Source organism: Gymnoscopelus microlampas (assembly GCF_963454915.1).
Source record: "Gymnoscopelus microlampas genome assembly, chromosome: 24".
NCBI classification, from domain to species: Eukaryota; Metazoa; Chordata; class Actinopteri; order Myctophiformes; family Myctophidae; genus Gymnoscopelus; species Gymnoscopelus microlampas.
The window spans coordinates 16,055,269-16,077,875 of record NC_139961.1 but is presented as its reverse complement, the minus strand read 5'-3'; the positions used below and the strand labels follow the sequence as shown (position 1 = coordinate 16,077,875).

The window sequence follows — 22,607 nt, the reverse complement described above, 5'->3', positions numbered from 1 at the left end:
TTTGTTGTTGAAAGTTGTGAGCTTTTAGATCGGCTATTTTCAAATCGCCGATGTATATAGGATTAAGTTGTTTCTTTTGGTCTTGTTTGCATAGACCTGGCTCCTTATTTCTCTCGCAAAATCTGGCAACACTGGTGATGAGTGGTCCATGCACCTCCATGTGTTCTAATGCAGTGGTTCTCAACCTTGTCAGGCCGTGACCAAAACAATCATATTTGAACATAATATCAGCGGTAAACTGTTTTCATGTCAACGACCCCCCAAATTATATGTATTTGTCAGCGGACCCCTATCTCAAAATATTGTTCCAGGGACCCCCAGAAGCAAAGCTTTGAGGCAAAAAAATTAAGAAAATGTTCACGATTTTTCAAAAATAGCAAATCTACAAGCTCATAGCGCTGCACTCGGTGCCGCACTATGAGCTTGTATATCTGCTATTTTTGAATAACCAAAAGAAATCTAAAAATGACACACAGATGCGTTCCCGGTCTAAATGGGTTAAGACAAGGACAAGAGAATAGCACCAAGTCATGTTACTGTAGTGTGTCACTACGTGTGACTTGCTTGCCACTGTCACACGATGCTGCTGTAAACCAAACCTGTCACTGCCAGTGTTGCTAGATTCAGCGAGAGAAATAAGCAACCAGGTCTATGAAAACAAGCCCAAAAGAAGCGGCCGAGCCGCGTGAGGCACTTTAAGCCTACATGCATCAGATATTTGAAAATAGCCGATCTACAAGCTCACAACAATGCGACACGTTGTGAGCTTGTAGATCTGCTATTTTGAAAAAGTGAAACATTTTAAATATGTTTCGAAACATTTTATCAACACAAATCTGGTACGGGGGTCCCTGGCACAAAATGTTTTCAGATGGGGGGTCCGCGGACAAATACATATTAATTAGGGGGGGGGTTTCCTGTTTAGTCAACATTAGGAAGCAAGCCCAAAATAAGCAACTACACTTTAGAAACAAGCCCCAAAAAACTGCAACTATCAACAACTTACAGAAAAACAAGCCCTATGTTGCTTAATAAGCATGACATGGCAACACCAGTCACTACTGGAACGGTATATCTTTGCTGTCGGGCAGAAACCTCATCTCCATATTGTAACTTTTTGTGTTCCTTCCCGTAAAGGAACGCCCTACTTCTACAAGCTTGTCGATCTGCTACTTTTGCTATTTTTTGTATTTTTAATCCTGAAAAGTAACAGTTTTGGACATAATGAGGTTTCCCCCCGACAGAGACGATATATCAGAAGTTGAAAGCAGTTGAGGAAAGAAAAAAGCAAGGGAATGTTTTTCCTTTGCCACATTAGTGAGTGGTCCTAATGCTCATCATATAAGATGCCACACTCTGTGTCTCAGAGGAGGGCGGTGGTCAGCTCAGAACCCTGCCTACCAGTGACATCATTGAAATTTGGCAGGCAGGTTTTGTCAAGATGTCAAACTTTTTATTTTCCTTATTAACGCTTTACAACAAACAAAAGTCGCTTTACAACAAAACAAATAGAAGAAACAACGTTATTAAGAGAGTACTAGTTAAAAGGCCAAAACAAATGTGGTGCATAAAAAACTAAATGCTGCTTCCCCACATTTATTTTTGGATGTATAGGGACAGACAGCAGACCTTTCCCAGATGACCTGAGAGGTGTCTGGATGGTTCATGATATCGCACAAGATCAGGAATGCATTTTGGCCCTAAACCATCAAAGCTTTACTTTATGTAGTATTTTGAAATCAATTATTTGACACACAGGGAGCCAGTGTAAGGATTTAAGAACTGGAGTGATATGTTCCACTTTCTTGTTATTAGTAAGGAGTCGAGCAGCAGCGTTCTGAATCAATCTGATTGAGTTCAGAGAGGCAGGGACGTGCAGAAGGATTTGGAGAGGCAGGGTCTGGAATTTTAAAAGGGCACCAATTGGATTAATTCTTTTTACGAACAATTCCCATAGTTTTAGGCCCGAAAACCAAAAAGACCCATACATGTGTTGTTATGTGCTTAATGTCCTCAAAGTCACACACCCAACAAGCTTCGAACTGAGCAGATTGGACCTTTCCGTTCCAGAGTTAATGGCCAAAACATCTTGAAAACGGCCACTTTTGCCGGTTTCCGAACGCCATTGTCACCCGTTTAGCGACGGGTAAAAGGGCAGGGGCTCAAGCCCCCTTTCATGTCTATGTGTGCACGTGCATGCAGAGAGGTAGCGGGGAGCCTGGAGGTTGAGGGCCTTGTTGGTGGTGATCAGTATATTGAAATCTAGTCTGTGTTTGACTGGGAGCCAGTGAAGATTCGAGAAGGAGTGGAGAAGTGATGTGGTCTCTGGATCGGGTTCATAGATCCATCTTACAATGAGCAAAAAAAAGTTTTAAAACAATTATATTAAGTTTTACTTTAACCCATCAAGACCTGGAACTGTGTCATTTTTAGATTTGAGCTAAAAAACATTATTTTACACTTTGGCTATTCAAAAATAGCAGATATACAAGCTCATAGCGCGGCACCGAGTGCCGCGCTACGAGCTTGTAGATCTGCTATTTTTGAAAAATCGTGAAAATGTGTGAAAATCATTGAATGAATATGATTTTAAAGCGAACACTTTTAACTCAAATCTTTGCTTCTGGGGGTCCCTGGAACAACATATTTTGATGGGGGTCCGCGGCCAAATACATATAATTCTGGGGGTCCTTGACATGAAAAAGATTGAGCACCACTGATATAGAAACATACGTTTGCGTGTGTATTCACTTCAGAAAAGAAGACCCCTGATACCTGAACACAAGTGGTGAAGAGCAGACTGCCCCGCCAGCTCCTTCTAACATTGTAGTGGAAGAGGACAGAGTGTATGGAGTGCTGCTATCAGGGGAACAGTGCTGCAGGACAGAAAGGAGGGGATCTGTGTGTGTGTGTGTGTGTGTGTGTGTGTGTGTGTGTGTGTGTGTGTGTGTGTGTGTGTGTGTGTGTGTGTGTGTGTGTGTGTGTGTGTGTGTGTGTGTGTGTGTGTGTGTGTGTGTGTGTGTGTGTGTGTGTGTGTGTGTGTGTGTGTGTGTGGGTTGGGGTGGGGGGTGGTGGCCCTGGGGGGGCGTAGGACATAAATAACGCCAGCAGACATTGACTGCAGCTCTCCGCCAATGCCAAGCTGTTACCCCCGTAAGAAAGGGCTATTTCACTTTGAAACACTTCTGTGGTCATTTTGACGTCTACTCTGGCTTTTTTGAGCATCCCACAGACAGTTTTTAAATTGCTTGAGTCAGTATTTAGATATTTAATAATCATTTGATCAGACCCTCCTCTAAGCCCATTCAACTTCCAACTCCATTTTAACCATGTTAGATTCATTGAAAACTCAGGTCCCTCGTTCTGGTGACTGATATTGTCCTTCTAATGCATGAGGGGGCCATATTCTTTTTTATAGTTTAAAAAGACAGGTATACATTTCAGGTATACATTTCACACAGAGTGAATATTTTTCTAAATGGAGTTAATGTATCGATTTGAATTAGCGCATTTGAATCGCACTAAATGATCCAATTTCATCCTTGTATATAGTCTCGCCAATAACCATGTATCGTGGGGGCACGGTGGCGCAGTCGGTAGCGCTGTCGCCTCACAGCTAGATGGTCCTGGGTTTGATTCCTGCCGGGGACGCTGAAGGCGTGTTCTCTCCTCTGCGTCATCAGTGCCCATACCCTAGGTGGGGTTGGCGAAAGGGCCTCTCTGTGTGGAGTTTGCATGTTCTCACTGTGTCTCCTAGGGTAGGTACCCTCACAAAAACATGCTGTAATCCTGGTCTCTATACTGCCTAAAATAACCATGTATCGTTCAAATCAGTTACACCCCTAACAAATAACATTTATGACGATGGAAATATTTCCGTACAGTCGAGTCAACCATTTCCATCAGAAACAAAACACGTACGTCTCTGTCAGCCACGATATGTCCACAGAGGCAGCGCTCATGGGATCTTTTAGGATTTTAACAATTCCCGTTCTTTAGCGATTTCCTCTTAACTCATTAACCGCCAGAGTAAAACATTGTCTATAGCCGACCTTGCCAGCGATTCCGAGCGTTTTCATTAACTTTTGAAAAATCGTAGAATATTATTCTTCACAACGATCCATCCACCTATCGATTTAAAAGACGTTGCAGAGCCTTGTAGAATCGGGGGGGAAAAAACGTGCCGTCATGATAACCCATTCCATATTGGCAGTTGAATGTGGGTTGTTTTCGGCAAAAAGCTAAAAAAGCAACAGAAAGCAAAGCAGGCATGTTTCCAAATCCATTAGAATGGAATTGAATGTGGCTCAATGTGTGAATGGACGCGGTGATTGATACATAGCATTGTGGGGTTACTTGGCACAAGAAAGTTTGAGAACTACTGATTTAGAAGGCCTAAATAATCGGCCGCAGGTCTTAATGGGTTAAATGAATGTGAATTTGTCATGCAAAATAAACTCTCCCGGTGTGTGCGGACCTTTAGATTTAGGGTTAAAGGACGACTTCACCCATTTTCAACCTATCTTCATATAATTGGTACTGTTATATGAAGAAAGTGAGGACCAATTATATGAAGATAGGTTGAAAATGGGTGAAGTTGTCCTTTAACAATGAATCGCAAAATAATTTGAAATAACTAATTGCCGTCCTGGAATGTTGATGTATAATATAGTAATACAATACTAACGTGTGTGTGTGTGTGTGTGTGTGTGTGTGTGTGTGCGTGTGCGTGCGTGTGTGTGTGTGTGTTCATCAAGGCCTCCTCAGGGGTCTCATTACTTTGCTTCAGTCTCCAAACTCCTCCTAAACTTGACACAGTTTTTAGTGCGCTAAGTGGGAGAAGATGCGTCTGGGATTATATTCATCACTTGTCTTGCACATACGCAAGCACGTGGTATATACGATTTGTACCAGGGAGGTCACCCCCATAAGAGATTTGTGTTCAACTTTAAAAAACGTTAAAAAACTAATTTTTGTGTATTTTCATAAAAAAAAGTGTAAAATAGCCGATTGTGAGCTTAGCTACTGACATTCCACTCCCTCTCTCTCGGAGGAACTGAGCGAGTCTAAGATCAACAAGTCATAAAGTCAACCAGTACTTTCAAAGCAGACAATCTGGGGCACATTTCTCAGTCAAATAATAATAACAATAATACACTAAATTTGTATTTTCAAAAAACAAGTTTACAAAGTGTTTCACAACACAAAAAACAGTGTGGGGAAAGAAAAACAAAAAACAGGCAATACAATAGAGTCTTCAAATGAACACAGTGTCCATTTTCCAATTCTCAAGTCAAAAGCCATTCTATAGAGGTGCGTCTTCAGATGAGTTTAAGTTTCGGTTTCGGTTTCAGACCATGTCGGAGGCGAGCAGTCTCAAGCGAACTGGAGCCACGCGAAGCACCACCGAGCGAGCAGCCGTGCTGAACGTTTCGACGTTTGCTTGAGCCTACTCGGCGGAGTAAGCGCCGTCCGAGTTATGTACCGATAGGTATCATGTTGTGGGGACTGCTCTGCCTCCGGTAGGTCTCCTGATTACGCCCAATGAATGGTCTGATAAATCGCTGGGTAGGTCAGAATCTCGCCTACTTTGCCCATTCAATGGTGGTCTGATAAATCGCGGGTAGGTCAGTATGTCGCCTACTCGCCCGTTCAATGGTCTGATAAAACGAGATAATGTCCCATTCAATACATCGATAGCATTCAAAGCCGGTGACCGGATAGACTCCGCTGTTCATGGAATTATTGGCTTAGCAATGCGACAAAAAAAAAAAAACTCCATGAATTCAAGGCTTCATGGGGTGTGTAATTGATGGATGGTTGGGTGATCTACTCCGTTAACCACTTTCACTTTCAAGAATGTCCCAAAATAGCAAAAACAGCCGATCTACAAGCTCACAGTGCTACTTTTGTGTGACGCTCTTGTATGACAAAGTAGGGCATTCATTTACGAGGACAAAAAAAGTCGTAATATGGAATTACAAGGTTTCTGACCGACTGTAACGTTATACCCCCGGATAAGCCATTAGCGAAGGGAGACTGCAAACTGCTCAGGATAGGATGTTGTACCCGTCTCGGCACTGACTTCTATCACTGTTGGTTGACCCTGGCAGTTATGTGTAGACACCGACCTTTGACCTTAACTCCTTGTCAACATGTGCAGAACCAATTATCTTTATTGCTTGCAATGCTGCTGCATTGTTGTCCTGCACAGCGCTCTGTTATTGTCCCTGACAGGCTGGTGTGGGTAACAAAGTATGTTTACTAAAGTACTGCGTTTACTGCTCCATTCACTTCTTGGTTAACTTATTACTTAAAAATCCTGTATTTCTTGTATTTTATTTGTATTGTCTCCTGTGTTTTACTATGTATTTTTGGCGAGACATGCCATTTTCAATGGCGTACAGTATAACAAGCGAACGAGAGGTCGCAATGACTTTTTGTTTCTTTTCATAGAAGCACAGTGAAACCCTCTGTGATTACCTAACCCTGTAGTACAGTGGTTCTCAAACCTTTTTGTATTTATTTCAAGGACCCCCATAACTCCGGGGGGTGTACAAGTGGAACCAATGGACCCGTTCCATTCGTACAGTCTTAGAGTTACACACCTGCAAGGAGCCATTTGGAACCGCCTCAAGGAACCATGAGGGTCCCTGGACCACACTTTGACACCCACTGGGTGTAGCAGAGTGTTTCCAGTGAGCCAACATGCACAATATCAGCACCCTGACTCTGTTTGACCAGAATGGAACTCAACCTTAATTAGAATAATGTGAAGGCAGTTAGGACGAGGCCCAATTTCTTTCCAATATGGCTGCTGTGCATAGAGCCTATTAGGACAGAGATATCACTTAATAACGGCAGTGTAGGGGCACGGTGGCGCAGTCGGTAGCGCTGTCGCCTCACAGCTAGAAGGTCCTGGGTTCGATTCCCGCCAGGGACGCTGTGGGCGCTGGGGGCGTGTCTTCTCCTCCGCGTCATCAGCGCCCATACCCAGGGTGGGGTTGGCGAAAGGGCCTACTCTGTGTGGAGTTTGCATGTTCTCCCCGTGTCTCCTAGGGTAGTTAATACCCTCACATAAACATGTAGTAATCCTGGTCGCTATACCGCCTCCCCATGACAGCCGGGGCGCCTGATGGAGGGGAAGGGAACTGGTTGGAATAACGTGTTCCTTCCACGCACTACGTCCAACCAGGGAAACTCCCTCCTGTCAGGTGACAAGAAGGTCAGTTGGCTCTCATGCACTGAAGGAAGCATGAGCTCGGCCCTGGCCTCCCTGGCTGTGGGGGACTGGTGTAGCGCTGGTGTAGGGCTGGTGTAGCGCCCAGGATCACTTAGGAAATTGGCACCGGGTGAAAAAAATGGGTTACAAAAATCGCGGGATAAAAATTATTAAAATAATAACGGCAGTGTTAAAGTGACACAGTTACCGCTGTAAAACTGTGTTTAAAAACAACTTTCCAGAGGATCGACCATGTTTAAACTTTTTAGAAAAAGAAGACATTCTAATCAATTCTTTTAGCAAACTCATAATAAAATTATATTTTTACCAGGTGCTCGAAGAGCGCCTGAGTCTAAGAAGAGGCAGACCTACTAGTCATCGTTTCGACAGATTTGCATTCGACAGATTACAGATTTGCATTCGACAGATTTGCGTCATTGGCTGTCCTTTAAGCCAATGGGGATATTTTCCCATTCTCTGCACGGGCGGCCTCGTCCTCCCAAGCTATGGGTAAGCGACACCTATTTGTCATTGGCTGTCCTGGCTGTCCTTCACTCCTTTAAGCCAATGGCGACACGAATGGGGAGACGGCCCGTCCTCCGCAGTAACCGCCCTCCGCTTCCCTCATTCACACTGCAACAGTTGCAGACAGTGCAAGTTGTATTGCAGCCTCAGGCAGGAGGGTTAGCCTAAATGCTAGCGTGCTTCATTAGACCTAGTTTGGCTCTTCAGTTATTATTTGGCCATGTTCACACTGACTTCAATCTTCGCTATTGTTGGGAAGACCTGTGTGGTGTCGATCTAAAAGCTCACAGCTTGTAGATCGGCTATTTCCTACAGAGAGGTTTGGTGTAGAGGGGGAAAAAAAGACCAGACCAAGTACAGAGCCAAAAGTCAAGTTTACTAAGTAGTGAGTCTGTTGTGGTCTTAGAGTTTTAGTGGTCTGAAAATACATATCTATCATATATGCAAACTACGCGAACAATTTTGATCTGCAACACAATTTTATAATATGTATTGTGGGGATCTCTGCTTCATCCCTCTCTCAGCTAAGGGGTCCTTGGCCTGAAAACTGTCGAAAACCCGTTGATCTATCGTGAACCACAAACACCCACCGTTCCCCAACTCTGTTATTGTGAAAAGCAGCTGCTGCAGCCAATCACCTTTTTGACAGGTCATCAAGCAGAGGGCAGAGGTCGCTTTTCAGGCGGGGGGGGGGAGGCCTCGGTAGGATCCCTGTGGAGTCCCCTGAGAGAGGGGGGGGACGAGGGGGTGTTTATGGTCGGACCCCCCCTCCCCCCCACCCCGCAGGGAATGAGCACTTATTGCCTACGTTCCCGCATGGCTGGATTTGTCATTATAGTCACACATTCACGCACACATGCACACACACACACACACACACACACACACACACACACACACACACACACACACACACACACACACACACACACACACACACACACACACACACACACGCGCACACCCCCCCCCCCCCCCGCCCCCCCCCCGTGATGTATTGACTTTACAAGGCAACTTTCTGCTAAATCAAAGCTTTTGGGGCTTCTGCTTGCTTAGCCACTTAAGCTGGGTTTTATAGTTTGTCGTGGGACGGTGTCTTGTGCTGAAAAATGCCAGTCTACAGGACAGGACGAACAGCCAGGCTGTGTTGCCTATAGACGCCTTAACAGACGACGTCACACTGATTAGAACCAGTATGCACGCGCAGGCCGGCACCAAATGAACCCCACCGCTCATAAGATGCAATGTAAAAGTGGTCACAGCCTCAGGTGTAAAAATGCATCCCATCAAACTTTCAGATGTTGTTTTTCTCCCAATGTGGAGGAAAAATGCTTAGGATTTTTACTGTGATCTCTCGCTCTTGAAATATATATTTCTTGGTTTCTGTTGTGTGTAAACAACAATAACAATTCAAAACAGTTGTCCCCCAAACCCCACCTCCAGTGGCTGTCATAAGAGCGGAGGGAGCGCTCTATGATCATGGCACCAGAGCCTGCTCTTGCTCGCGCAGCTGCAGCCCGTCGAGCCAAATTTATGCTCCGTCGCGCAAAGGTGTCGCGCGCAGAGAACGGCTGAGAACGGTCTCATCCGTGAAGCGGTGGTGAGCTTGTATGTCAGCTGTTCTCGGCGCGCAATACTGTTGCGGGGTGAAGTACATGTCTCGCAAGGGCGCACCTCACTAGCCAACAGACAAGAGGGGGTTGAATGAACTGAAACCAGTGCACCCCAAAACAACAGGTTTGGGGATCTGTTGGGAATTGATTACATGAAACAGTCACCTGTGCGTCCAGTCTCAATGTTTGTAAACAAATAATTGGTCTATAGTCCTGTCCAGTGGAGGTTTTTACTTAAAAGTATCAATACTGCAATGTAGAAATACTCTGTTACAAGTAAACGTCCGAAATTCAAAATGTGCTTGAGTAATAGTACAAAAGTATTGATATCAAAATGTACTTAAAATACCAAAAGTAGAAGTACTCATTATGCAGAATGTCCCATTTCACAAAGTGTTCAAATAAAATGCATAAACATCTTTTGAAAATAGCACATCTACAAGCTCACAATGCGTCGCATCGCGACGCATTGTGAGCTTGTAGATCTGCTATTTTCAAATGGCCAAAATGTATATAGGGCGTTCTGTAATAATAATCAACATCTACAAAGGGTGGTGGCTTTTCTCCTAAATGTTGCCATTGTTGATTCTTCCCACACACACACACGTGTGAGTTGTCACTGCTGTCGTATCCTATTGACTCACCTGTCATTGAGGAGCCCCCACTGGGAGGACTTAGAACATTCTTCCGCCCAACACTCCCTGCTGACAGGTGCCTGTAGGAGTACGTGCAGTGACAAATGGTTGGCTCTGGCTGCGCGAGAAAAAAAGGACGCTCTGCTTCCAAATTCCGCCGCTTTTCGACGTTTTGTTTTCTTCTCACGCCGTTTGGTGAACCCCCCAAGGTTGGTGCCCTGTGCTGCGCTGCTTTTATCCAGCCAGATTGGGACGTTCACGGCATATTTTGCACCATTACGGTGCACGTTCATCATCGGTGACGAGTGCCTCTAACAGCCGCTGATGGCTGCGTGCAGCGAGCTGCGAGTCGCAGTGTGTCTGTGTGTCAGGATGAGAGGCAACACTCACACAATCGCGTGCAGCATGCGTCCCCTCACCCTGCACCTAATGGCTGTACATGGGGCCGACGCGTGCTTCAGCGTGATTGTGTGAGTGTGGCTTCAGGAGGTAAATTCCTAGCCTCGATCTCCAGGCTTTTATTTTTTATTTTTGCTTAAAAATAAAATCCTGGAAATTCCTGTCCCAGCTGTTGGTACGCAAAAGCGCCTTGCGTCGTCTGATGTGCCGCGCATTCTTTATTTTGGGTGCGCATGCGCACCTGCGCACCAGTTATGTGCACCCCTGCCTATAATGACTTATAAGGCCTAGTGTTATAATACTTCATAATTGCTGGACACCCACAGACTTTTGTTTTGGCAAGGATCATCGCGTATTATAATTATCACAGTTGTAATACATTATAATAATGCTATAGTGTATTATAATCACTGTTACAATGCATTACAGTGAGATTATAAGAGTTATAAGTGTTATAAGATGATAAGGGATTTGAAAGTAATTACCTTCCTGAAGGTGTAGGCAGAAACCCTTTGTTGTTCTTGCGTACAATAATGAATGCTATTTATTTTACTTTGATTACTATACCAAATGACCACTTATAGTGTCTTACAAATATTCTATATTGCATTATAACAGTGATTATAATGTATTATAAAATCATATCGCAATACAAGTATGATCATTATAATACATGGTCTTGGCCAAAAGAAAAAGTCAATGAGTGACCAGTAATCATAAAGTGTGATACTTGACCTTATGAGTCATTATAAGAGGCCTTATAATGTGTTACGATTGCATTATGAATACTTATGAGTGCTTGTTATAACTGTAATTATACAGTATTATAAGCCGATTACAATGCTTTTATACTTGACCTTATGTCATTATATAATGCTTTCTAATGTGTCATTATTATTGTTATAAAGCATTATGAGAATTTATGAGTTATTTATGAACTCTAATTATACAGGGTTATGGACATGTATAATGCATTATAAGTACGCTTATTATACGTGAATAGACAAGGGAGACATAGCAAGTGTTACCGCCCTCTCTGGACTCTAGGGATGAAACAACAGGTCACATCCAAGTCTTTTCAAGTGACTTGATACCTTCCAACAAGCTTAGGACTTGATTGGAACTCGAAGCAAGAAAAGGTTTGGACTTGGACTTTACTTGGGACTTGCCTGTCATGACTTGGCACTTGATTGTCTTGACTTGGGACTTACCTCTCTTGATTCGGGACTTCCCTTCCATGGCTTGACTCGGGACTCGAGAGCAAAGACTTGAGACTTTACTTAGAACTTGCAAAACGGTGACTCGTCCCCCGTCTGTTACCGACGGAACAAGTTGTGTGCTGAACTGTGTGTAACCCCACCCGTCTGGTTGGCCCAGTAGGATAAAGCAAACACGCCCCAGACGTCCTTTCAGCCAGATGTCTTCACAGCTTCCAGATGTCCTTTCCCACCGCAGTCACACTGACAATGGTGGACATATTATATCGGTGCTGTCGGTCAGAAACCTTGTACGTTCAAAACAGTTGCTTTTCAGAAAATGAAAAAAAAGAAAGAACCTGTGTTCCAATGAATCCAGTAGAGCTATTATTTAATCACAAGCTCTCTCAGTTAAAAAAAAAGAAATAGCCTATCTACAAGCTCACAATGTGCCACGCTTCGATGCATTGTGAGATTGTAGATCGGCTATTTTCAAATATATAAAAAAAAAATAGAGTTTAAGTGGTTAATTCATAATACATGTTTGTACGTTTGGGTCCCAAGAGTCCCTTGCTATAAATGTGGTGGAGTCAAAAGTACAATATTTCTGTGTGACACGTAGTGGAGTGAAAATCATGGGCTCTACCACATGCTCCAAAAATCTACATATAGGCCAGTGGTTCTCAAGGACCCCCAAATTGACACTTATTAGCCCGCGGACCCCCATTTGAAAAGATATGCCAGGGACCCCATAAGAGAAGATTTTTTACGGCTCTAGCCGTGAAAAAAATAATTTCAAGGACCCCCAGTTTGACATGCATTAGGCTATGGACCCCCATTTAATGGCCTTTCTATCCCTGGGACCCCAATTTATATTATAAAATCAATGTTAAAAGACCCTAATGGGTCCATTTGGTTCCATTTGTACACTCTCAGAGTTACAGACCCATAAGGGTCCATTTGGTTCCTATACATCATTTAGCTGGGGACCCCCTGGAACCCCCTCAAGTACCCCTGGGGGTCCCCGGACCCCACTTTGAGAACCAATGCAGTAGGCTACAGTGCATGTACTGTAGTTAGTGTCAGTGTTGCCAGAGAGAAATATGCAACCAGGTCTCTGAAAACAAGCCCAAAAGAAGCGACTAGGACACATGAGCACTTTAAACCTATATACATAGGCCATTTGAAAATAGCCGATCTACAAGCTCGGCTTGTAGATCGGCTATTTTCAATTAGCCAATTATTGTTTACCCCCTTTTACTCCCCAATGTAGTCGTTATGCGAATTGATTCCTCCCCACACACATTTCTGTGTCGTCACAGGTGTCATATCCTACTGACTGAGGAGCCCCCAGTGGTAGGACGTAGAGCCTTCGTCCTACTCCTCCCGCCCAACACTCCCTGCTGACAGGTCCCGCCCCAGCCCGTAGGAATACGTGCAAATATCACCCTCCCCCCAATTTCCCTTCCTCAAACACGGACCATTTGTGTTTGTATAGACGCCTGTCAAAGCCGGGCGCACCGCAATCGAACCTGCAACCTTTACCACTGTGCCACCTGAGCGCATCCCAAAAAAAACATTTTGAAACATTTAACAACCCAAATATTGTATTGGGTAGCCTGGAACAACATATTTTCAGATGGGGTCTGCGGACAAATACATATTAAAGGAGAATTCCAGTCATTTTAGATGTTTGCTTTGATGTGTCGCTAATCACTCACCAACATACAAAGGGCCGTTGAATTTTTCCAGAGAAGCCCCTGTTGTCCATTGTGGAGAGCCCTTCCCCTGGCATAATGGAGTAATGTGTATAAATGAAAATCGCCTATTTTAGCACCTCCAAAGTTCGTTTTTTTCCACTAATCCTGAGAAAAACAAGCAACCAGCTCCATGTCGTTCTTCATGAACGGCAGCTCATAAGGGACATTTAGTGCATGTTTGAGTGTCAGTACACTGCATAATGAGGATTAGTGGGAAAAAAAAACAACTTTGGAGGTGCTAAAATAGGTGATTTTCATTTATACACATTACTCCATTATGCCAGGGGAAGGGGTCTCCACAATGGACAACAGGGGCTTCTCTGGAAAACTTCAACGGCCCTTTGTATGTTGGTGAGTGATTAGCGACACATCAAAGCAAACATCTAAAATGACTGGAATTCTACTTTAAGTTGGGGGTCCTTGACACGAGAATATTTGCAAAACACTGGTTTAAACGACATTAGGAAGGAAGTCCAAATAAGCAACTACACATTAGCAACAAGGAAAAAAGGAAAAAAACACAACCTGCGATTACCAATATTTACGAGTGACTTTATAGAAAAGCAAGCCCATTGTTGCATATAGTAAGCAGACATGGCAAACCGCGGTTAGTGTCCACCAATGCTCACGGCTTGCGTTCATTCCCACCGCAGTCACATTGGCCCCGCCCCCTCCCATGCACAAAACCACCCAGGCATGAGCCTGATTTAAACTTCCTCTTACAACGGTGTCGCGCACGCCGGAAATAACAGACCTACAAGAAGTGTTGGGAAGTAACTACGTACATTTACTTTAGTTTGAGGTACTTTTTTGTTTGAGTACGTCTATTTTTTTTTTAAATTCTACTACATCTCAGAGGAAAATGTTGTAGTTTTTACTCCACTACAATGAAGATTTAGATACAATTACATTACATTACAAAACAAATTGCTTTAACCAATTATGCCCTATTTTATACTTTGGCTATTAAAATGAAATGCCAGATCTTCAAACTCACAACGCGCGCCATCGTGACACTCCGTGACCTTGTAGATCTGCTATATTTGATGGAATTTGTCAAATTTGGAGAACCATAGAGAAATCCTATGAAATGGGACTTTCTTACTGACTACTTCCACTTTCGGTACTTTATTGTAATGCCAATACTTTTGTACTTTTACTTTTACTCAAGTACATTTTTTTGTCCAGGACTTTTGCTTGTAACAGCCTACAAGCTCACAACACAACGCAGACCCGTTTGTGAGCTTGCAGATCGGCTATATCCTGGGGCATAAATTGGGCTTCAGCCTGGGTTTATTCCCCAACTCAGGTTTCCGAAAAAAAAAGCCTAATTTATGCTCCGTCGAAAATAGCAGACATACAAGCTCGCAACGTGTCCCGGGGACGCGTCGTGTTGTGAGCTTGTAGGTCTGCTATTTTCAGAGCTTCACACCGTCATACGACGAGGTACAAACGGGGCGTAACGGAGCCTTTATTTGAGCTTTTACAGCTGTGGGGCCACGCAGTGCCAGGGCGCGTCCACACACCCTGTAATTCACATGGCTGGGACTCCAGTGGAGGCCCTGAAGCTAACCGCTAGGCTATGCAAGCTAACCCTCCCTCTCTGCAAGGTCCTCCACACACATCTGTGTGTGTGCGTGTGCGTGCATGTTTTCATTACTATACTTGTGAGGACCAAATGTCCCCGAAAGTAGTAGTAGAATTTTTCTAAAATGTTCCTGATCCTCACAATATTTTTGTTTTTGTTTAACCCTTTAAGACCTGAGGCGATTCTTTAAAAAAAATCGCAAAATATTTCTAAATCCTAGCAGTTTTTTGAAAAAAGATCGAAACCTTTTTTTCAAGATTTTTCAAAAATAGCAGATCTGCAAGCTCATAGCGCGGCACTCGGTGCCGCGCTATGAGCTTGTATATCTGCTATTTTTGAATAGCCAAAGGCATCTAAAGTGACACCGATGCGTTCCAGGTCTTAATGGGTTCAACAGATTTTTAGAGATACGTTTACGGTTATGAAAAGATTGTGGTTGGATCTAGGATTAGACATTTATAACTTAGGTTTTAGGAATTGGAGGTGGAGTTATGCTTGATTTGCGATTAGTTGCACACTGGTGTCGTGAACCACAAAATAATAAATAAATGTGTGTATGTATATATATACATAGCCTTGATAAGATCACTGTCTAAAAATGTTGATATCGTAATACAAGCGTGTGTGTGTGTGTGTGTGTGTGTGCACTCACGCGCGCGCGTGCGTGCAAAATGAAGTTTTCACAAGGATGAATCAACTGCTATCATATACATCCTATATATAAACCTCTATTTACCCTTTACCCCTGTCTGCACCAAATCTCTTTGCCAAAAATAGCAGATCTCCAAGCTCACAACGTGGCACAACGCTAATGTTTGGGCTAAGGTTAGCGCCAGAATATGAATGCTGGGGTTCAAGTGGTTAAAAAACGATTACTCGATTAATCGACCACAAAATAACATTAAAAAAATATTGTTATGTATGTATGTACAGTATATTGTTTTTATAATTGATTAATACACAAAACAAAAACAATTAACCCATTAAGACCTGGAACTTTGTCATTTTTAGATTTGAGCTAAAAAAACATTATTTTACACTTTGGGCTATTCAAAAATAGCAGATCTACAAGCTCATAGCGCGGCACCGAGTGCCGCGCTACGAGCTTGTAGATCTGCTATTTTTGAAAAATCGTGAAAATGTGTGCAAATCTTTGAATATATATATATTTTTAAAGCGAACATTTTGAACTCAAATCTTTGCTTCTGGGGGGTCCCTGGAACAAAATATTTTGATGGGGGTCCGCGGCCAAATACATATAATTTTGGGGGTCCTTGACATGAAAAAGATTGAGCACCACGGATATAGAAACATAAGTTTTTCAGAATACTGTTGAGATTTAGGAGACATGTAGAATCGGCTTCAGGTCTCAATGGGTTAATCAAATAATTCATTGCTATCATGTTAATGTTCATCACTGTTTGAAAATGCACATGTCCAAAGTGTTTCCAGTGGTTTTGTGTGTGGTTTTTGTCACTAACTCTGTACACTGTGTGTGTGTGTGTGTGTGTGTGTGTGTGTGTGTGTGTGTGTGTGTGTGTGTGTGTGTGTGTGTGTGTGTGTGTGTGTGTGTGTGTGTGTGTGTGTGTGTGTGTGTGTGTGTGTGTGTGTGTGTGTGTGTGTGTGTGTGTGTGTGTGTGTTGCAGGGGTCCGTTCAGCGTGGTGCGGCGATGTATCAACAGAGACACAGGCCAGCAGTTTGCAGTGAAGATTGTAGATGTGGCCAGTTTCACCTCCAGCCCCGGCCTCAGCACAGAGGGTGAGACACACATGCACTATATATATATATGTCACAGGTAGATTGGCATTCCAGGGAGATTGGAAGTGGAGCGCTTGTTTTTAGGCTCGGGGCGGGGCTGCGATGAGAGGACGGCGACAACAACAACATGGATATACATACATACCAGCCTCAGTGGCGCACTTCGATAATCATTGGACTCCCCATCCACTACCACTGGGAGTCTGGGTTTGACTCCCGCTTGGGACATTACTTTTTCAAACAACCGCGGACTACTTTTTTTCGCCGATAAAGTATAGTTTTGGACCATGACGGAGGCGCGCCGACTCAGCAGACCTTGAGGCGCGCCTCCAGGCGCGAGTGCCCGCGCCGACCGGCCGATGGTCTGCTAGTCGACTAAGCGCCGTCCGAGTTATGTACCGATAGGCACAGAATCGTAAATGATGTTGTGGGGACTGCGTTTGCCCCTCTATGGTTTGCCCCAACTGCCACTCACTGCACTAACATAGCCCGCCACCCCGCCCCCTCGCCCCCTTGTGCTTCAACTGCATGGAATAAGGCTGTTCGCGGGTGTGTGTGTGTGTGTGTGTGCACGCGCGTGCATGTGCGCGCATGCGTGCTCGTTTGTGCGCGTGTGCATGCGTGCGTGTGTGGTGTGGGACTCATGTCAAGCGCTTCTTTTCCAATTTACCTGGAATGCCAATCTACCTGTAATATATATATATATATATATATATATATATATATACTAGGGATGGGACAGTTACCTGAATGTGTGTCACTAACCGTTTAGGACGGTAGGAAAAAAAAAAGAAATATTAACAGAATATTACTGGAATAAATCATTTAATAGAATATATAATTGTTCCAATATTTTACAATAAAACATTTTGAAGAGAAGAACACAACCTTACAGAATGAGATACATGTTTTTCAAATCCATCGCTTGCGTGCCGCAATTCTGAAGATCGAGTTAACTCGTTCTTTGGAATTTTCGTTGTTTAATCTGTGATCGCGCTGTTCTTTTTATTTTTCATCATCAGTTTCCTTTTCCACTTACGTCACACTCACCCGGAGCCGGATGCATAACGCAGATTCCGTTTCCGGGTCACATTTTTTATCCACGGTCATTTTCGGCCAGAATAGCGAAAAACACGTTTTTTTCACACGGTATAAAAAACGAACGGAGAGGTCCACTTCTATTTTATTTTTTCTGGGTGTCTAACAGTCATCGTTGTCGTGTAATCACATAGTTTTAAGGCCGATCAGGGATTGTCGAAAACGTCACATCCGGTTTATGACGTATTGACTGTTTGAGTCTGTTTGGGGGGGGGGGGGTGAGCTCAGTTCAGGTGACGGAACAGTCAAATAAGTGGACTTTTAACTGTTACCGTTCGAGTTTCATCCCGCTAGAGATGTCAAACATTGCTGTTTAGTCAAATTCGTCCCAAGCCGTCACCCATTTGCCGTCTTGGGAGTGAGAATGTGTTGGTAAAGATGTGGGTGAAATTTTTGTCATCATTTGTAGTTTGTAGTTGTCAGGAAAGCACAGGATGAATACAGAACAACAGCGAGGAAAACAGGAGAGAAACAAAAGTTCCTAGTAGAGTGAAGGGAATGTACATATGAAGACAAACACTTCTACAGGCAGTCAGGTATTCCAGAGTTCCATGAGAAAGGCAGTGGTCATGAGACGGTTATAAAGCAGAACACTGTTTCTAAATGGCCTCATGCTACTTTTTCTGCATTATACTCTGTAAACATGTCAGGTTAATTCGGACAACGTGTGTGTGTGTGTGTGTGTGTGTGTGTGTGTGTGTGTGTGTGTGTGTGTGTGTGTGTGTGTGTGTGTGTGTGTGTGTGTGTGTGTGTGTGTGTGTGTGTGTGTGTGTGTGTGTGTGTGTGTGTGTGTGTGTGTGTGTGTGAATGTGTGCATGCATATGTGCATGCATATGTGTGTGCATGCATGTGTGTGTGTGTGTGTGTGTGTGTGTATGTGTGCGTGCACTTGAGTGCACGCGCGTGTGTGTGTGTGTGTGTGTGTGTGTGTGTGTGTGTGTGTGTGTGTGTGTGTGTGTGTGTGTGTGTGTGTGTGTGTGTGTGTGTGTGTGTGTGTGTGTGTGTGTGTGTGTGTGTGTGAGTGTGTGTGTGTGCGTCTGCGTGTGCGCGCGTGCGTGTGTTTGTGTGTGTCATACTGTGCTATCAGTGACACAGTGCTGGCAGTCAGCAGGACCATCTGTGAGTGTGGCTCAGAGATGACACCATGGCAGGTGACAACAGGAAGACACAGGCTCTGAACCTCAGTCAACATGGACTCGCTATTTTGGGGGAGATTAAATGATAGGCTAAAATGTCCGATGTTCAAAAAAAAATAAAAAATCAAGCAGTTACAAAACAAAAAGAGATACAAATCCACATTTGTCAAAGAACGCAAATAGTTGATGTACAAGCTCACAACGTGTCACGTTGTGAGCTTGTACATCAGCTATTTCCACTGTTTGACATACGACAAAGTATGTATATAGGGCTTTAAGCATAGATATAGAAACCTTGATACCTCATTGGCCTCGGCAGTTCATTAGAGCGACCTGTATAGCAATACAAGGCTCTGGCGGCCACCATAGAGGGCAAGCTGCCACTCAAAGTGACTACTGGCCAATCACAGCGCGTTGACTACTGCCCACTCACAGCACGTCTAACTGACTATAGTTGCTGCGCGCATAGACATATAAAAGTAGACGCCTCCTTCGGCTCTGAAGCGTTCGTATCTCGGGCGCGCTTCCTTGTTCCGCAGGGCTAGCCCATATAAGGCTTGGGCTAGTCTTCCACTTCCTTCCGCTTCAGCAGGGCAAGCTGGAAACTTCCGTGTGCGTCACAGAAGGGGGCGCACACACACTCACCCATTCACACACACCCATTCACCCACACACCCATTCACACACACACACACACACACACACACACACACACACACACACACACACACACACACACACACACACACACACACACACACACACCCATTCACACACACCCATTCACACACCGACGGCAGAGGAAACCATGCAAGGCACCAACCTGCTTATCAGGAGCAGTTATAGGTGTTAACCAACTTAAACCCCATATGGTTGACACCAGTGATTCCCAACAGGAATGGGACGTGAGGATATTGCAAGTGGGCCCCCCCTAAATAATTGACAAAACACTAGATTTTTTAAACACCTCTAAAGTTTTGAAAGGAAAACGTGAAAGGAAAACGTTTGACTATCTGACAAAGTATAGGTGAAATCAAGGTGATAGGTGGTTTTAGGACGCGTAAAAAAATACAGGGGTCTTGGACTTTTTTTCAGGCCAAGGATCCCTTAGCTGAGAGAGAGAGGAGAGAGAAAGCCTCACGCTGTGAGGCGTTGTGAGCTTGTAGATCAGGCTATTTTCGGCACATTTTCGCCTCAGAATAGGGATGCTAGGATTGAGGTGTTTAGTGTAAAAAAAACAAAAACCGGACCCTCTGTTGAAGACCCCTGCTATCAAATTATATTTGATGGTTCATGTTCGTGACATTTTCACGAGTCACAGGCGGAGGAAATGAGTAAGAGGTCACTTGAAGTGTGAACGTGGAGGGTTTGGCCCCAGGCCAACAGCAGTATTGGAGCGTAGGCTTCGTGTAGTCTCGTGACCCCCCATCTGATTTTTTTTTTTGTGCCAGATAGACCCCCAGAAGAGAAGATGTCAAAATGATTTAAAAACATTTTTCAAAAAATGTTCAAAAATAGCAGATGTACAGTGCAAGCTTGCAGCGCGGCTTGTATCTTGCAAGCGCGGCCTATCTGCTATTTTTGAAGAGCCAACGTATAAAATATGGATAAAGGAGTTAAAATGATTGTGATGCTGTATTAACACATTTTGCTGGGGACCCCCTGGAACCCCTCAAGGACCTCTGGGGGTCCCCGGACCTCACTTTGGTCTGGAGCACAGAAGCTCTGAAAATGATCAGAGGATAAAGACGTCTCCTCCCCCCTTCCGTTTCGTCTTCACAGTAGCGCAAATTTGTCTTAAATATAAATAAAACATAATCGAAGCATTATATGCTTAGATTATTATAGCTTGCTGCTTAGCAGAAATTGTATTTAAAAAAAAAAGTAAATATATTATAAAATATATTTTCGTAAACGGAAATAAAGAACAGATGACAGCTTCCTGTCTCGGCTTTTGTGTAGTTCCAGACTATATGTGGCATTGGGAGATTTAGTCTGGCTACGCGATACAAGCCTTCATGAGACGGATGCCAATGAGACTGCAATAAATGCATCACACAACCAATGTTGGTGTAAATAAGAGGTTTGATGAATTAATGAATGAAGGAACGAATACCTGCCGCTGATCTGTCCAGTGGAAGTAAGATAGAATAAAGAAAAGCATGGAGAAATTGAGCCGGCAGGATACTTGATGGAAATGTCACCAGCATGAGAGAGAGAGAGAGAGAGAGAGAGAGAGAGAGAGAGAGAGAGAGAGAGAGAGAGAGAGAGAGAGAGAGAGAGAGAGAGAGAGAGAGAGAGAGAGAGAGAGAGAGAGAGAGAGAGAGAGAGAGAGAGAGAGAGAGAGAGAGAGAGAGAGAGAGAGAGAGAGAGAGAGAGAGAGAGAGAGAGAGAGAGAGAGAGAGAGAGAGAGAGAGAGAGAGAGAGAGAGAGAGAGAGAGAGAAGGAAGATGAGTAGAATGGAGGCTCTGTAGTCCCAACACACTGTCTGTCTGTGCGCTGTTGTGTAACACACACACACACACACACACACACACACACACACACACGCACTTCGATTACTATACTTGTGAGCACATCAACCTTTTTAGCAATTTTTTGAGCGCCCTCTAAAAAAGAAGAAAAAAAGCCATTGTTAGCCCTAAGCTGCAAATAGCTGATCTACAAGCTCACAATGTGTCGCGCTGCGACGCGTTACAAGCTTGTAGATCAGCTATTTTCAGCGCGCGGCACAATGCTAAAGCCCTAAACCAAACCCCTAAACGCCGAACCCCCAACCCAATTCTGTTCTTAATTGCAAAGTTAACTCTAAAAATAAAATGTCTTTACTGTAAAATAACCATTATTACCAATACTGACCAGGAAAATGGTCCTCACACAATGTCTATCTGTCAAATTCTACTGTACTTGTGGGGACATGTGGTCCTCACGAGTATAGTAATACACGTGCGCGTGCACGCACGCACGCACGCACGCATGTGTGTAAATGAGGTTTTTATGGAGTTGGACAACAGATCATTGTGGTGTCAATGGTCCGCTTCTCCTGCCCTAAAGTGGACCCTCTCCTTTTCAACCCGCTATTTTATAGCGGTGCACACTTTGTAAATCCTCAGTGGTCATTTATCCATCCGTACCTAGGTAGGGAGAGTACACATTGGAACCAAATGGACCCATGAGGCATGTTGTTGGCCAAATAAGCTGACAGTGGATAATGGGACAGTGGATGAATATTGGTGCTTCCTTAACCCATTAAGACCGGGGACGCGTCTGTGTCATTTTAGAATTATTTGGCTATTCAAAATTAGCAGATATACAAGCTCATAGCGCGGCACCGAGTGCCGCGCTATGAGCTTGTATATCTGCTATTTTTAAAAAATCGTGATTATATTTTTTTTTTTTTTCAAAAAACGTAGGATTTAGAAAACATTTTTAAGAATCGCCTCAGGTCTTAATGGGTTAACTCGATCGTTTACCTTGGCGGTTAATGAGTTAACGGACAACTTCACCCGTTTTCAACATTTCTTCATATATATCAGGAATTATCACAATTATCATTACAATACGGTACCATTTTTTTCCTACTCGGTCTGTGTCTCATTGGATGGCTGTGGACACTCCAGCCTACCAATAACATCATTGTTAGGCAGGGTTTTCTTTTCTTTCAAATGTTTTCTTT

General features: G+C 43.8%; 1 protein-coding gene across 3 annotated transcripts in view; it reads left to right on the top strand.

The window, feature by feature from the left end:
* LOC311041080 (peripheral plasma membrane protein CASK-like) overlaps positions 1-22,607 on the top strand; it is a 125,187-nt gene that overhangs the window by 7,927 nt on the left and 94,653 nt on the right. For all 3 annotated transcript variants that reach the window (XR_014600345.1, XM_084051524.1, XM_084051523.1), the window contains exon 2: positions 16,585-16,697. Coding sequence is in view for 2 of the 3 variants with exons in the window: in XM_084051524.1 (XP_083907650.1) it covers positions 16,585-16,697 (113 nt within the window). In the remaining variant the exon portion in view is untranslated. The remainder of the gene's footprint in view (positions 1-16,584; positions 16,698-22,607) is intronic.